At 39.7% G+C, this 15,096-nt stretch overlaps 1 protein-coding gene across 6 annotated transcripts in view; it reads right to left on the bottom strand.

Moving 5' to 3' along the window:
- ANKS1B (ankyrin repeat and sterile alpha motif domain containing 1B) overlaps positions 1-15,096 on the bottom strand; it is a 749,199-nt gene that overhangs the window by 554,008 nt on the left and 180,095 nt on the right. For all 6 annotated transcript variants that reach the window (XM_074941837.1, XM_074941834.1, XM_074941833.1 and 3 more), the window contains exon 9: positions 11,783-11,923. In XM_074941837.1, the coding sequence (XP_074797938.1) occupies positions 11,783-11,923 (141 nt within the window). The remainder of the gene's footprint in view (positions 1-11,782; positions 11,924-15,096) is intronic.

Below are 15,096 nucleotides of genomic sequence, written 5' to 3'. Positions count from 1 at the left end.
TCTATGCTGAACCCCAGTGAGGTACACCAAATTTCAAGACAATCGAAGTAACTGTACAGATTTTAGAGCACTTAGAATGGTCAAGCTTTAAAAGGAAAGCTGGTCTTAACTTGAAATATAGCAGAACAAAATGTATGTATAAGCACAAGAGAGAGAGTTTAGATTGTATGCACAACTACTCTATAGCTGAAGAGGTTGGGAAGGAAGAATTCCAACCCACAGCCTGTCTATGTATGATCAGTTCCTGGCTCAGTTATTCAAGCTGGACGTTGGATTCTACATTTAGGCCCAAGCCATTATCATTACTGGCCTTGTAAGTTGTTTAATAAACAGGTAGAAACACTATGCATTATCGGACTAGAAAATAACAATAAAATAACTGTCAAACTAAGATGTTACAATGAAGTAAATTTAAGGGCCAAATGCTTCCCTCAGATTCATGCATGCTATTTCCACTGACTTCAATGGTGCAGTGTGCGCATATCTGAGGGAATAATTCAATCCTAAGGCAATAGAAATCAATTAAAAATCAGTTACACTAAAAGTGACCTTATTTCCAGGAAGGGGACTAGTCCTTTGGAGTTCAGTGGAAACTCATCCAGAAGCAGAAGCTTAAAGGTTGGCAGGCCCAAAGCATTTCTTTGCACAGTATATTGTTTTCAAAATCTATGAAACCATGTTTCTTCCCACTCCCGTCCCTGCACCCACTTCCTCAAACAAATGTTTCAATAGTCTTTCTGAAAAAGCAATATAAGCAGCCTTGCAATCATAAGCACTAGCAATCCAGAATGTAGCAAGTAGGGAAATACATTCTGTAAGTAGACAGATTTCAACCTCAAGATTTCAGGAAATTATAATAAAAAGCAAATATATATATATATAAAATTAAAATTTAAAATACCTTGAGAGTGTCCTGAGATTAGGATAACAAAATATAAAATTGTGAATTTGTCAACAAGATGAATATATGAATAATATCTCAATATTTTTGTTATAAAGTTTGGTTTTTGCTAAAAAGGAGAATGACTATGAAAAAATCCAGAAAATGGAGTAAGAGGTTTACCTATTTCAATCAATCATCCTTCATATTCTTAAAAGCTTTTAAAACATTACTTAGGAAAACACAAAAAGGAATAAAGAATTCCAATCAGAATTGCTGGTTTCCTAAGGCACTGAGCCAAAATCTCATCTGGTCTAGATTAGTGTAGCTCCACAATGCTGACATTGTCCTTGCTTTGCTGCATAGATAAGAAAGGAACAAGTGACTACATGACAAATTTCTACTTAGGAACCATATGTTCTGAGTTGTGTGGTTACAGGGATCTTGCTTTAACTTATGCTGCTGGTGCAAGGTCCCTTACACCAGTGGAAGACTGATCACAGCAGAGCTCAGTTCCATCACACTCCCTCACATCTTCTCCTCTCCCTTATGTCAGGGGGTGGAGGAGCTGCTAGTGTAGGAGGTGACTATACTGCTTCTGCCAGCTCTATGCCAGCAAAGGTTCTCCCTACAGAGGAAGAATTCTTTGCTGTAAATCTGTGGCTTGTTTACGAACACTTTGCACTGATGATTAAGAAAAGAATTGTCAAGCACTGTCTCCTGGCACTCAGGCCTAGCTGTTGGAGCACAAGTCAAAACCAGATGTAGAGTTGTGACTGGGCCAAGGGTGGCACTAGAATCAAGATCCAGGGACAAGCCAGGGTCAGAACTGAGATTAGAATCCATAGACAACTAGTGCCATAGCTGAAGTCCAGGTGCAAGCCAGAAGTTGAAGCCAGGTGGTCAGAGTCTGACAGTCCGGGGAGGGTCAGAAAACAGAGGCAAGGCTGGAGTGGGTCAGTAACAGGGCTGGAGTGTGGTCAGAATATGGCAAGGACAAGACTGGAACAGAGCTCAGGCAAGGTAGGGGCAGGAATAGGAACAGGAGCAAAAGCAAGGCAGGGAGTCTCAAGAGTCTGATACAGTCCGAGGCACCAGGAGGGTTCTTGGACGGGCAGTGCTGTTACACAGACTGATTTGCAACTCTGTCAGGATTGGGAAAATACCTGAGCATGGGGGTCATCTGACCCTGGGTTGACTCAGGAAGAGGTTGCTGCCACATGCCTGAGGGCTGAGTCACTGCAGGCTCTAGTGGAAGGGCATGTTAGTGCAGCTGGGTTGTAGCTGCATGTCTGAATAATGCTTCACTGCAGCTCTGTTGGAAGGGCAGCTGAGTGAGAAAACTTGTCTCGTCACAAAAAAGTTTAGAAGAAAAGAGTTTGTGTTGTACACTCCAATATAAAGACAACAGTACTGATTTTCAGAGGTGCTAGGAACCCATAACATCAGGTGAAGTCAATGGGAACACCACGGGTAGTCAATACCTCTGAAAAATAGGCCATAGTCTCAAAGTTAACCCATTACCTGTGGGGACCAAGCCAGCAGACCAGTTATCTCATTTGGAAATACTCCTATAGATCAAATATAAATGTTAATCTAGGTATGAAAGGGGACTTCGGGGTTCTATATTTCCCTATATTTGGGAACAGTTCAGCCAATATATATTGCCACATTTTGGACATACTTATGCACATGTTCTGGATTCAAGATTCCATGTTTCAGCGGGCTACTTTGTTCTCAATTGTACAAAACATATTAACAGGCATCATTCATGGTTATTTGGTTAGGGTTTCCTCTCGGTGTCCTCTCCTTCACTCACTGATCAAGTGGAGTGAGATTTCTCCAGATAATGAAAAATAAAAGTTCTTTACTCATTTCACACTTTTGAGTCAATTTTAACAAAGAACTCTGTGTGCAGTATCTTTCTCTTTAAGCCCGGCTCTTGGGACAGGCAGAATTTTCATTAGTGCCATACTTTGTTTGAAGGCTAGATAGAGCCAGTATTAGATTCAATCACTAAAATGTTAAGAGTTATTTTAGAAAGTACTCTAAGAGATTCTAACAGCGCTTCACCTGAATAAAGGCTGGTATTAACATACCAAAAAGCTTGCTTCAGGGTAAACAAATGCCAATGAACCCTCTGGCACTAGAGGTTTAGAGTGCTGCGGGGACTGAGAGCTCTGGGTTGTAGGCTGAATTCATCCTCTGGCCAACTTTTAATTTGGGTTTTATTTTATTTAAAGTTATCTCAGGGTCGAGGAGGGGGTAAAGGAAGGTTTCTGTTATGCAGATACTTATGCTGGGGATAAGGGTCTCCCCTTCTACACTGAACTGGAGTGGGTATGGAGCTGCTGTGTCCTCACTGACTAAACATCTCTGCAGAGGAAGAGTGCTTAGACAACTACATCACTGCTACTGCTACTGCAAGATTTCCATGCTACTGGCACAAGAGCTACTTTCATGAAAGTTCAGTTATTATTGTCAGATATTTTTAAAACCTACGCACAGTACAACAGAAATTATCATCATTAATTTGTATTACCGTAGCACCCACGACACCTTGTCATGGACCACAACCCCACTAGGCGCTGTGCTAAAACAGAACAAAAGGATGGTTCTTGTCCCAGGAACTTGCAACCTAAGTATAAGATAAAAAACAGATTGGGGAGTACAAGAATACAATGAGATAATACTGGTCAGCATGACAGGTAATCGTCCCTGCACACCAACAGCCCGACTACTGTCAAGGTTTTTTCTGTAGCTATCACAAGGAGAATTCGGAGGAAGGATTTGAAGGTGGATAATTAGGTGGCTTTGCAGATGTTTACATAAGCACCACATAAGCATGTGGAGCAGTATGAAAGAAAGCACAAAGGTGCTTGTCTGAAATTTAGCAAGTGGGTAGCGAAGGCTGTCATCGTAGGCTGACTGGAGGCAATCATCGACAGATTGATAGCAAATGAGAGCTGATAGGTAGGGTGGGGACTGAATATAAAGGACCTTGAAAGTAAATAAAAGTAGCTTATGTTTGACACGATAGAGAAGAGGGAACCAGTTGAGGGATTCGAAGAGAGGGATGACATGGTCAAACTGCACTAGGAAACTGAGCTTTGCAGCAGAATTCTGTATGGATATGATATTAGCTATTACATGCTCAGAACTATGGCCAGCCAACCTCTTTTTCTGAACTAAAATACAAATATAGTAAAGAAACCAAACAAGTCTCAAACTTGAAAATCAATCCTTCTTTTCCCTTAATACTGCTAGCTCATTAGGTCAGAGACAAACACTGTCTTCATCTCACGCAGGATTTACCTTTTTAATTAGAATTATTCTGCCAACTGCCTATCTAAAGTAGAAATCAACTTCCATTTGCCTTTCCCCTTTAATCTATAAATACAGTGTTTAGAGAATAGTTAAAATTTATTCCCAGCTAGAACAGAAATGCAAAATGTACTAACTGATGGTGTTCAATAATTGACAGACCATTCTTCCTATTTGGCTTCTCAGGAAAAAAAAAGGTGCATTTTTAAAAGGATGAAGCCAAATACTTTATTTCTATATTTGTATGTGTCTCCATAATGAGATCTGAATTTCTGACATGTCAAATGTGCTGACATGACTGGTAAGAACACTTCTTATTGCAGTGTTACATGAGAAATATAGGAGTTGGATTGAACCCATCACAAGCTGAGGAACCAAATCGTTAGTTTAAATCTAAAAAAATGTAAATGATTTATGTCTTGGATAACTTGAAAACAGTTTCTTTCTCTCTTCATTAGCTATTGCAATAGTTTAAAGTGCTTAAGTTAACAGTTCTACATTCTCAGTGAGGAGTCCTCAATTCTGGAATTTGTTTTTCCAGAGCCCATATCTGCAGACCAAGTCACACTCCAAAGTTCATCTATTTTCGCAGGCTCACTATAAATGTGTGAATTATGATAGTCTTAGTTTGGGCCATGTTAATTGTGGATATGTATACAAAGGATACATCAAAGATACAAAATACAAACATTTAACTTGGAGCAAGGTTTGCACATCTCTCTAGAGTTACAGCCCTATCTTTCTGGAAGTGCCCACACAAAGTTTTAATTGTCATTATGTGGTAAGCATCAGCAGACACCCATATCTGTAGCAATATACGTATGCCCATCCATCTTCCTAGTGGCTCTTTACCTGTGGTAGCTGATTACACACCAGAGATGTGGTTTCTTTTGTGTCTGACATGGGCTTTAGTTTGGCCAAATTTAGAATAGGGGTTTATCAAGGTAATAAGCCTCTTATGAACTTTGTGCGCAGGCAGTGCTGATCCCTATTTAGAGCATGGAAGCATTTGGATAAGAATTACAGATGTCCCGATAGAGACGTGCAGTATTAATACCAACAGACATTTCTACAGTGATACTGAGATATAGTATATTGTCATTTCGACCACAGATCTTATCCCTGTATCTTCTTGAATGTTATTACTCTTTGGCTTTTCCCCCTTTAGTCCGATAGGAAAAAAATAGAAGAAACAAAAGCTCATTTTTATATAATACTTGTCTAGATATATTTTGAGACCTAATGGAGGAGTTGGGCAAAAATAAACAGACAGAGTTAAGTGTACACAATTAAAGAGCCTTTTTATCCTCTTAGTGAGTGACAGATGATTTTTATTAAAACTGAATTTGCTTAATATTTTACAATTTAAGTGTAAAAGAAGCAAACTAGTTCAGGAAATTACTGTCCTCCAGTTTAAGTAAATCCTGAAATGAACCTCCTTTATTAAAAGGGAAAAGGGACCAGCCCATATCTGGAAAACAATCTTGAACCAATTTCATTGCTACTATAGTAGCCCTTACATTTGTCTTATGTTAAAAATAGGCAAGGAAAATTATTTTTAAATTATGAAATCACTCAAAATAATCCGGGCAAAGACAGATACATCCTGGAGGCAAATACGTGGCTGCGCAGGTGGTGTCGACAGGAGGTCTTCAGCTTCCTTGACCATGGGACCCTGTTCTGAGAAGGCAGACTGCTGAGCAGAGATGGGGTCCACCTGTCAAGGAAGGGGAAGAGTATCTTCGGATACAGACTGGCTAACCTGTAAACTAGGTTTAATGGGGGCAGGAGATAAAAGCCCACAGGTAAATCCAAAACAGAGACTTGGGTGAGAGGTCAGAATCTGGGGGTGAATATGGGAAATCACAGCCCAGATGAAGGAGACACAAGAGGGAATACAGAGGGGAAATCTAATAAACATCTTAGATGTCTGTATATTCATGCAAGAAGTATGGGAAATAAACAGGAAGAGCTAGAAATACTAATGAATAATCACAAATATGACAATTGGCATCACAGAAACTTGGTGACAGTTTGACATATCAGTTTGTCATATGACAGCAATTCTGGTATAGAAAGGTATAGATTGTTCAGAAAGGACAGGCAGGGGAAAAAAAGGGAGAAGGTGTCTTGTATATCAAATATGTATACACTTGCACGAGGCTGAGATAGAGAAGTGGGAGGTAGACCAGTTGAAAGTCTCTGGGTAAAGATAAAAGGGGTAAAAACAGTGGTGATATCATGCTAGGGATCTACTATAGACCACCTAAATAGGAGAAAGAAGTGGTGGATGAGACTTTTTAAACAACAAAATCATCCAAAAACACAGGACTTAGTGGTGATGGAGGACTTCAACTACCCAGACATTTGTAGGGAAATACAGCAGATTATCCAACAAGCTCTTGGAATGCAACATAGGCAACTTTTTATTACCGAAGGTGTAGAAAGCAACTGGGGAGAGGTTATTCTGGATTTGATTCTGACAAACAGGGAGGAACTAGTTGAGAATCTGAAGGTGGAAGGCTGCTTGGATGAAAGAAATCATGAAATGATGAGTTCCTGATTTAGGGAATGGTGAAACAGGGAAAACATCAGAATAAAGACAATGGACTTCAAGAAGGCAGACTTTAGCAAACTCAATAATTGGTTGGTAAGATCCCATGGGAAGCAAGTCTAAGGGGGAAAAAGGGTTCAGAAGAGTTGGCAGTTTTTTAAAGAGACATTATTAAGGGAACAAGAGCAAACTATACCAATGCAGAGGAAAGATCGAAGTATGGTAAGAGGCAATGCTGGCTTAACCAGGAGATTGTCAATGATATGAAAACTCAAAAAAGAGTCATACAAGAAGTGGAAACTAGGTCAAATTACAAAGGATGAATATAAAAACAACCCCACAACACAAGCATGAAGGGACAAAATTAGAAACACCAAGCACAAAACAAGGTTAAACTAGTTAGGAATATAAAGGGTAACAAGAAAGCAGTTTACAAATACATGAGAAGCAAGAGGAAGACCAGAAACAGGATAGGGCCATTACTACATGAGGAAGGAAAGAGAACAGAAAACGCAGCATGGCCAAAATGTTAAATGTCTTTTTACTTATTTTTTGTTTTTTGGGGAGTTGCGGGGACAGTTGCGGGGACGGTGCTGGGGTGGGCAGCGTGCGGAGCCACCTCACCCCACCTTCTTCCCCCGTCCCCCCAGGGGAACAGAGATGTGCCAGCAGCCAGCTGCTTCCAAGAGTGGCATGGTGCCATGGCAGGCAGGCAGTCTGCCTGAGCACCGCTGCGCTGCCAGACTTTTAGCGGCCCAGAGATCGTGATCAACTGGAAGAGGCTCCAGGATCAACCAGTTGAACATGATTGATGGGTTGGTGACCACTAGCCTAGACGATCCTTCTGTAAGGTGAGAGCACAACAGTCTGGAAAACCATACTCAGAAAGTAGTTATCAATGGTTCACAGTTAAGCTGAAAGGGCATATTGAATGGAGTCCTGCAGGGATCTCTCCTGTGTCTGGTTCTGTTCAATAACTTCATAAATTATTTGGATCATGGCATAGAAAGTACACTTATAAAGTTTGCAGACAATACTAAGCTGGGAAGGGTTGCAAGTGCTTTGGTGGAACAGGATTAGAATTCAAAATGATCTTGACAAACTAGAGAAATGGGAGTTAAATAGGATGAAATTCACTAAGGACAAATGCAAAGTACTACACTTAGGAAAGAATAATCAATTTCACAAATACAAAATGGGAAATGCCAAGGAAGGAGTATTGCAGCAAAGGATCTGGGGGGTCATAGTAGATCACAAACTAAGTATGGGTCAACAATGTAATACTGTTGCAAAAAAGCAAATATTCTAGGATGTATTAGCAGGAATGTTGTAAGCAAGATATGAGAAATAATACTTCCACTCTACTCAGTACTGATAAGACCTCAACTGGAATATTATGTCCAGTTCTGGGAACCACACCTCAGGAAAGATGTGGACAAATTGGAGAAAGTCCAGCGAAGAGCAACAAAAATGAGTAAAGGTCTAGAAAACATGAGCTTTGAGGGAAGATTGAAAAAAATTGGGTTTGTTTAGTCTGGAGAAGAGAAGACTAAGGGGGGGGGGACATGATAAAAGGTTTTTACAAGGAGGAGGGAGAAAAATTGTTCTCCTTAACTTCTGAGGATAGGACAAGAAATGGGCTGAAATTGCAGCAAGGGCAGTTTAGGTTAGACATTAGGAAAACCTTCCTAACTGTAAGGGTATTTAATTACCTCAGGAGTGTGCGGAATCTCCGACACTGGAGGTTTTTAAGAACAGGCTAGACAAACATCCATCTGGATGGTCTAAATAATACTTAGTTCTGACTCAGTGCAGGGGTCTGGACTAAATGACCCATCGAAATCCCTTCCATTCCTATTTTTCTATGATTCACGCATGTTCACCATGGGAAGATTAATGCGTAATCAATCAATAAATGACATAATTCCAAAGCGGAAAAGTACCAACATTAAAAGTAATTTATGAAAAACTAGGAGTTGATAACCAGTAAGAACCTAAAATACTGCTATATCTTTTAGAGATCTGATAACACTGCACCTTGTTACATACCAAAGACGTTAAAGATGTCTAGAAATTATAAATGTCATGAAGTAGAAAGCAACTGTTGAAATGTTGAAGAAACAAGCAGCTCATAAAAAGTTGGAGCACTGACTAAATCTTGATTGTCACTATTCAAGTTCATTAACTGACTGATCCTGCTTCACTGAAATCGATAGAAGAAATTGGACAAGCCCACATTCAGTAGCACAATAAAAGTGCAAGACATAACAGAAGTAAGAAAGCTGCACCATGAGAAAGGAGACAGCAAGTACTCTGATGTACTGGGCAGACCTGATGAGCTGGACAGTCCTGATATGCCATCCTGCTCTGTGGCAGTATGATTCACCTTGCACAGGACTCACCTACTGGCATGCCTGCATAGATGCTAGTGTTTAGTCTTCCAGTGGATAAGGAGGATTTAGCCCTACATTTCTTAGCCATTTTCCTTTATCCTTCTCCAGAATATCAAGAGTGTTAATGATTACTTGACAAATGTCAGGATTTAAGTGAAAGAAATTTTGGGGAAGTTATACAAACTACAAAGGAGGAGTCTTGGGGTATACTATTATATCACTTCAGATGAAGTATTAAGTCCCCAAACTACTCTAGAAGGAAGGAACTGCAGTGCCTTTATACAAAGGGGGGGAAAAAGGAATTTCTGTCCTGCAGGTAATTTCAAGATTTCAAAATATTGTTTAATCCCAAACTAGGAAGAAAAACTGAAATCTTGGAATTTTCATTAAATGTTTCTTCTTTGTCATATTGACTATTATATTCTAATTTATAATACAACAAAAGTTCAAATGTTTCAGTTTCATTGAATCAATATTTTTCAATGGAAAACTGTTCCATTTGAATATTTTCAACCAGCTCCAATATTAACAAATGTTACATATTCTGATGCTATTTTAAAACATTTCCTTATTCTGGGGGTGGGGGGACATCAACAGCAGCTGCCCTTTCATACAGTAGATTTCATGCTCTAAAAATAAAACAAAAAAAACCCCCCAAACAACTTGTTACTGAAAGCTTGATGTAGTTGAAAGACAGCCACCTATTTTAGCTTATCTAAAATGTTATATGTAAATACGCTCTCCAAGAAAGCTTAAGATATTAAGCTCAAGATGTACTCTTGCCTAAAATATCAGACACATACAGCCAAATTTTCATGTGTTACAAAATTGAGAGGAGAATTTGTCCCATGTGTATGCAGTAGCAGCTGTACAGTGGTCTAACGGTCTTATGTGACCATGAAGAAATTCATCTCCCTGACCCCCACAGTTACCTTGTGAAAAGCCTGTGAATTTCCCAAGAAGAATGAAATAATCTGCCAAAACCATGGGTAAACAAACCTCTGAAATTGCCTTTGTAAATTGAACATTTTGTACATGAAGCTTAACTAGATGGGTAATACAATATGATGCTTACCCTTTTAAATTCTGTAGTTAAAAGATTGCAGACAAAATTTTCAGAAGTACCTATGTGACTTAGGAAACATTCCCATTTTCAAAAGTGACTTAGGCACTTCAGAATCTAAGTCTCATTAGATCTCGAAATCACTTAGGCACTTTTGCTCTGTGTCTTTTTAAAGAGTGTTCAGGAAATTAGAATTTTGCTACTTCTACAGGATGTCCATTGTTCATAACATTTATTTTTCTGTACATTATTCCATTTTTAAAATGTTACTGTTTTCTAGAGGAAAGCATAGGGAAAAGATTTATTATTTTGTATAGATAGAAGTGTGTAGTAGATACTTTTGTGCCAGTAGATTACGTCTATAATCTAGATCAGTAGTTCTCAACCAGGGGTAACCATGCTTCTGGGGCTATGCAGAGGTCTTCCAGGGGTACATCAACTCATCTAGATATTTGCCTAGTTTTACAATTGGCTACATAAAAAGCGCTAGCGAAGTCAGTACAAACTCAAATTTCATACAATCAGTTGTTTATACTGCTGTATATATTACACACTGAAATGTAAGTACAATATTTCTATTCCAGTTGATTTTATAATTATACCGTAAAAATGAGAAAGTAAGCAAGTTTTCAGTATTAGTGTGCAGTGACACTTTGTATTTTTATGTCCAATTTTGTAAGCAAGTAGTTTTTAAATGAGGTGAACCTTGGGGATACAAGACAAATCAGATTCCTTAAAGGAGTAGAGTAGTCACTGATCTAGATGATACTGTATTGCACTCCTATGGATTTAGAAACATGATAATAGAAACAGCTGCAAAAGGTCTCGCAGAGAAAGATTGTAATACTCTATTGTAGAGGTTCTCAAACTGTGGTCTGCGGACCATTCAGGTGGTCCACGGATAGTTCCTTCTAAGGTGCACGCCTGGGCAGCTGCACACAAAAGAATGAAGGGCCACCCACCTAATTAGTGGAGCCGCGCAGGCATGGCTTCACTAATTAGGTGCCTGGACCCTAGAGAAGATGTACATGTAAGGTGAGGTGGTGGCCTTAGGGGGAATGGGGGTAGGTGGGAGGGGACAGTGAGATGAGAAGAGGGGGTTGGGGAAAATTTGGGATGTGCAGGGCTGTGGTAGCCAGAGAAAGAGGTGACTTTCCAGGGCTGAGGCTGCTGGGGAGAGATGGCCATCCTTCCCAGCCCCAGCTTAGGGGCTGCCTCAGCGGGGGAGAGAGGGAGAGACACCCCCCCTTCACAGCCCCAGCTCGGGGGCTGCCGCAGCGGGGGAGAGAGGGCACATCCATCGCATTAGAAAGGTAAGACTACTGATATTAAAATATGAGTTGTGTGCTTTTATTTATAGAACAAAAAATGTTCATTATAATAACATTTTTTTATATAGCGCTTTTATCCAAAGCGCTTTACAATAGTTAGCTAATGGTACAAACAACATTTGGAAAGATCATTAAGTGGTCCACCAAGACCCTCAGCAATTTTCAAGTGGTCCGTGAAAAAAAATTTGAGAACCACTGCTCTATAACTTACAGATTTTAAGATAGAAAGATAAATACCTGTGCAAGAATGGGGAATCCAAGGTTTCTACATCCATTGCAGGGTGTCAGTGCCTCCCATAAACCTGCAGGACCACAACTGTTTTCCCGGACATCTTCCTCTTCCTCCTCCCCTGGTGAGAGGTTTGCTGATGAAGGCCTCTGTGGAAAATTAAGTTTACTGGAACATTATGCAGAAACATTTTGCTTTATTTTACCATAGTTAAAAATGCTAAGATTGATTGAGAAACTTCACATTTCCAGAAACTGATAAATATACTGCATTTTCAACTTAATACAGTGCATCTATTCAATCAATAATCAGTAAAACTTATTATATTACCCAAAGAAAAAAAGATGTGATGAGCTACAGTAAGCTGTATTTTAAATAGGATTTCAGAGATAGAGACTCTTATTACTCACCTTCAGTCTACAAATAATATTCAGATTATGTATAATGTACAACACCAGACACCCTGCAACTTTTCAATTGAAAAAAAGAGCATTTTAATTTAAATTTTAGTTTTTACATTATTTTTCCACTACAGCTTGCAGAGAATGAAAACATTAAATTTTTACTGCTCTTAGAAATTGTACAGTAGGTAGAATATTGCAGAAACACCAGAAGATAATGGGATCTTCTTTCCACAGCCAAATATTATATTAATTAAAAATATATATAACTACAACCATTTTAGCTTGAATTGGCCAGTGGCTTTTGCAGAGAAGTAGTAGAAATGTAATCACAATTTAAGATTTCATTTTTAGTTTGTTGTTTACCAATGATGAAAAAAGGTAACTTGTTATGTATGGTGAACAATACTTATTGATTTTTCATTTAAAAAAAAAACAAAAACCTGCTATGTTTGTTTGCCCTAAACAGCAAGGGGCAAGGGGCTTCAGGGAAGGTAATTCTATTGTTACCGTTTTGTTTCCTGCTTCAAGTCTTTGTTGCAGACTCAAAATTATGCCTACTGTGGAGCCACTGAGGATATTTGAAACACATTTTATGTTTTCATTTTAAATGCTGTCATTATTCTATAACGGTTGCTGGGAGAAAAGGTGGGCATTTTTCTATTTACACAGATCATCCCCCTTTTCTTGATTGTGATCCTACCTCCTGCCCCCATCCTTAGTAAGGAGTTGTAGGGTGGGATTTTCAAAATTATACTGTGTTAGCCTATCTTTGATCCCACTGAAGTGAATCACAGTTTTATCATTTATTTCAGTAGATGATATAGGTCAATGCTGAACACTTCTGAAAAACCCTACCCTTAGAACAAAGTTACACTAAATAAACTTATACATCTTGTAAGGGCTTATCTAAACTACTGCTAAAGTTGATGTAACTTGAAACCTTCTCCCCTTCCCTCCCCCAACATAAGGTACATTGATTTAAAGCAGTGTCTACACTGCACTATGTCGGTGGGAAATACTCTCCCGCCGACATAGCTTCGGCCTCCTGTTGAGGTGGAGTAATTACATCGACAGGAGACCGCGTCAATGCAACTGCACCAATGTAGCGCAGTAGTGAAGACAATCCCTAAATTACACTTCCATCTTAATTCCATGCCCCATGTGGTTATTTTGCTCACATCTAACTCACGTATATAGAATAACCGGCCCATGGACCAGTTCCAGCCTGTATGATATGTTTCGCCTTCCTCTGTAGCATGGGGCACGGGTCACTTGCTGGAGGATTCTCTGCTCCTTGAAGTCTTTAAACCACCATTTGAGGACTTCAATAGCTCAGACATAGGTGAGATGTTTTTCACAGGAGTGGGTGGGTGAGATTCTGTGGCCTGCGTTGTGCAGGAGGTCGGACTAGATGATCATAATGGTCCCTTCTGACCTTAGTATCTATGAATCTATGAATCTATATGGCCCCACTAACATTCAGATTCTAAACTTTCATTTAACAGAAAAAAGTTTGGAGCGCTCACGTTTGCAAATATACTGTCCAAATGTGAGTAAGTAGTCCTAAATTACTCCAGCCCATTGACCCAAGATTAAATTCAGAATTTATTGCTCTTCACCAGTTTTTACTCCCTTGGTTTAAACTCACTGTATCACCCATTACAATACTGGAGCATCAAACCCTAGGTGGGTTTTTGTTGTTGTTTTGTTTTTGTTTTTTGAGTGGTTGGTTTTTCTTGGGGGAAAAGAGGAAGGGGCTTTTAAGAGTGCATGTTTGTTTACTTTGCATTTTAAGATTCATTTTCTAAATCTGTTATTTTTTGAGGTTATTCTGACAGTCAAGTAGTGCTACAGCATGTGTTACTATAGCAACAGCATTTTTGCATGGATTATTAAGAGGATTGGGGGAACTCTGCAGGGTTTGGGTCATGAAGGAGTTCTATTGTTATATAGTTGTGTAGGATCAGAAGCAGCCCCCGGGGCCTTGCTATCTGTCATTTTTATCCTATATGTTTACATTGGAAATATATAAGCTTTAAGCATTGTGACAAAAAACAAACCACTCCCTTAACAAAAAACAAAACAAAAACCCAGCTTGCCCCCTATTCCCCAAAGGTGACAATCTACTTCTAGTCACAAACATTTAGATTTCTATAATAAACAATGCCTATTGCATGCTTTGGCACACTTACTTTTGTCTTTATAACTGTTGCAGTTTGCTTATGCCACTCCAAAAATATAGAAACGTTCCCAAGAAACTCCCTGAAAAAGCACAAGAACAAATCCGCACAGACACACCCCTGAAACCCCGACCTGGGGTATTCTGCTACCCAAGATCCATAAACCTGGAAATCCTGGACGCCCCATCATCTGAGGCATTGGCACCCTGACAGCGGGATTGTCTGGCTATGTAGACTCCCTCCTCAGGCCCTACGCTACCAGCTCTCCCAGCTATCTTCAAGACATCACTGACTTCCTGAGGAAACTACAGTCCATCAGTGATCTTCCTGAAAACACCATCCTGGCCACTATGGATGTAGAAGCCCTCTACACCAACATTCCACACAAAGATGGACTACAAGCCGTCAGGAACAGTATCCCCGATAATGTCACGGCAAACCTGGTGGCTGAACTTTGTGACTTTGTCCTCACCCATAACTATTTCACATTTGCGGACAATGTATACCTTCAAATCAGCAGCACTGCTATGGGTACCCGCATGGCCCCACAGTATGCCAACATTTTTATGGCTGACTTAGAACAACGCTTCCTCAGCTCTCGTCCCCTAATGCCCCTACTCTACTTGCGCTACATTGATGACATCTTCAACATCTGGACCCATGGAAAAGAAGCCCTTGAGGAATTCCACCATGATGTCAACAATTTCCATCCCACCATCAACCTCAGCCTGGATCAGT

The sequence above is a fragment of the Natator depressus genome, chromosome 1 (assembly GCF_965152275.1).
Source record: "Natator depressus isolate rNatDep1 chromosome 1, rNatDep2.hap1, whole genome shotgun sequence".
In the NCBI taxonomy this organism is placed as follows: Eukaryota; Metazoa; Chordata; order Testudines; family Cheloniidae; genus Natator; species Natator depressus.
The sequence above is the reverse complement of the archived record's forward strand: the minus strand, read 5'-3'. Positions and strand labels throughout refer to the sequence as shown.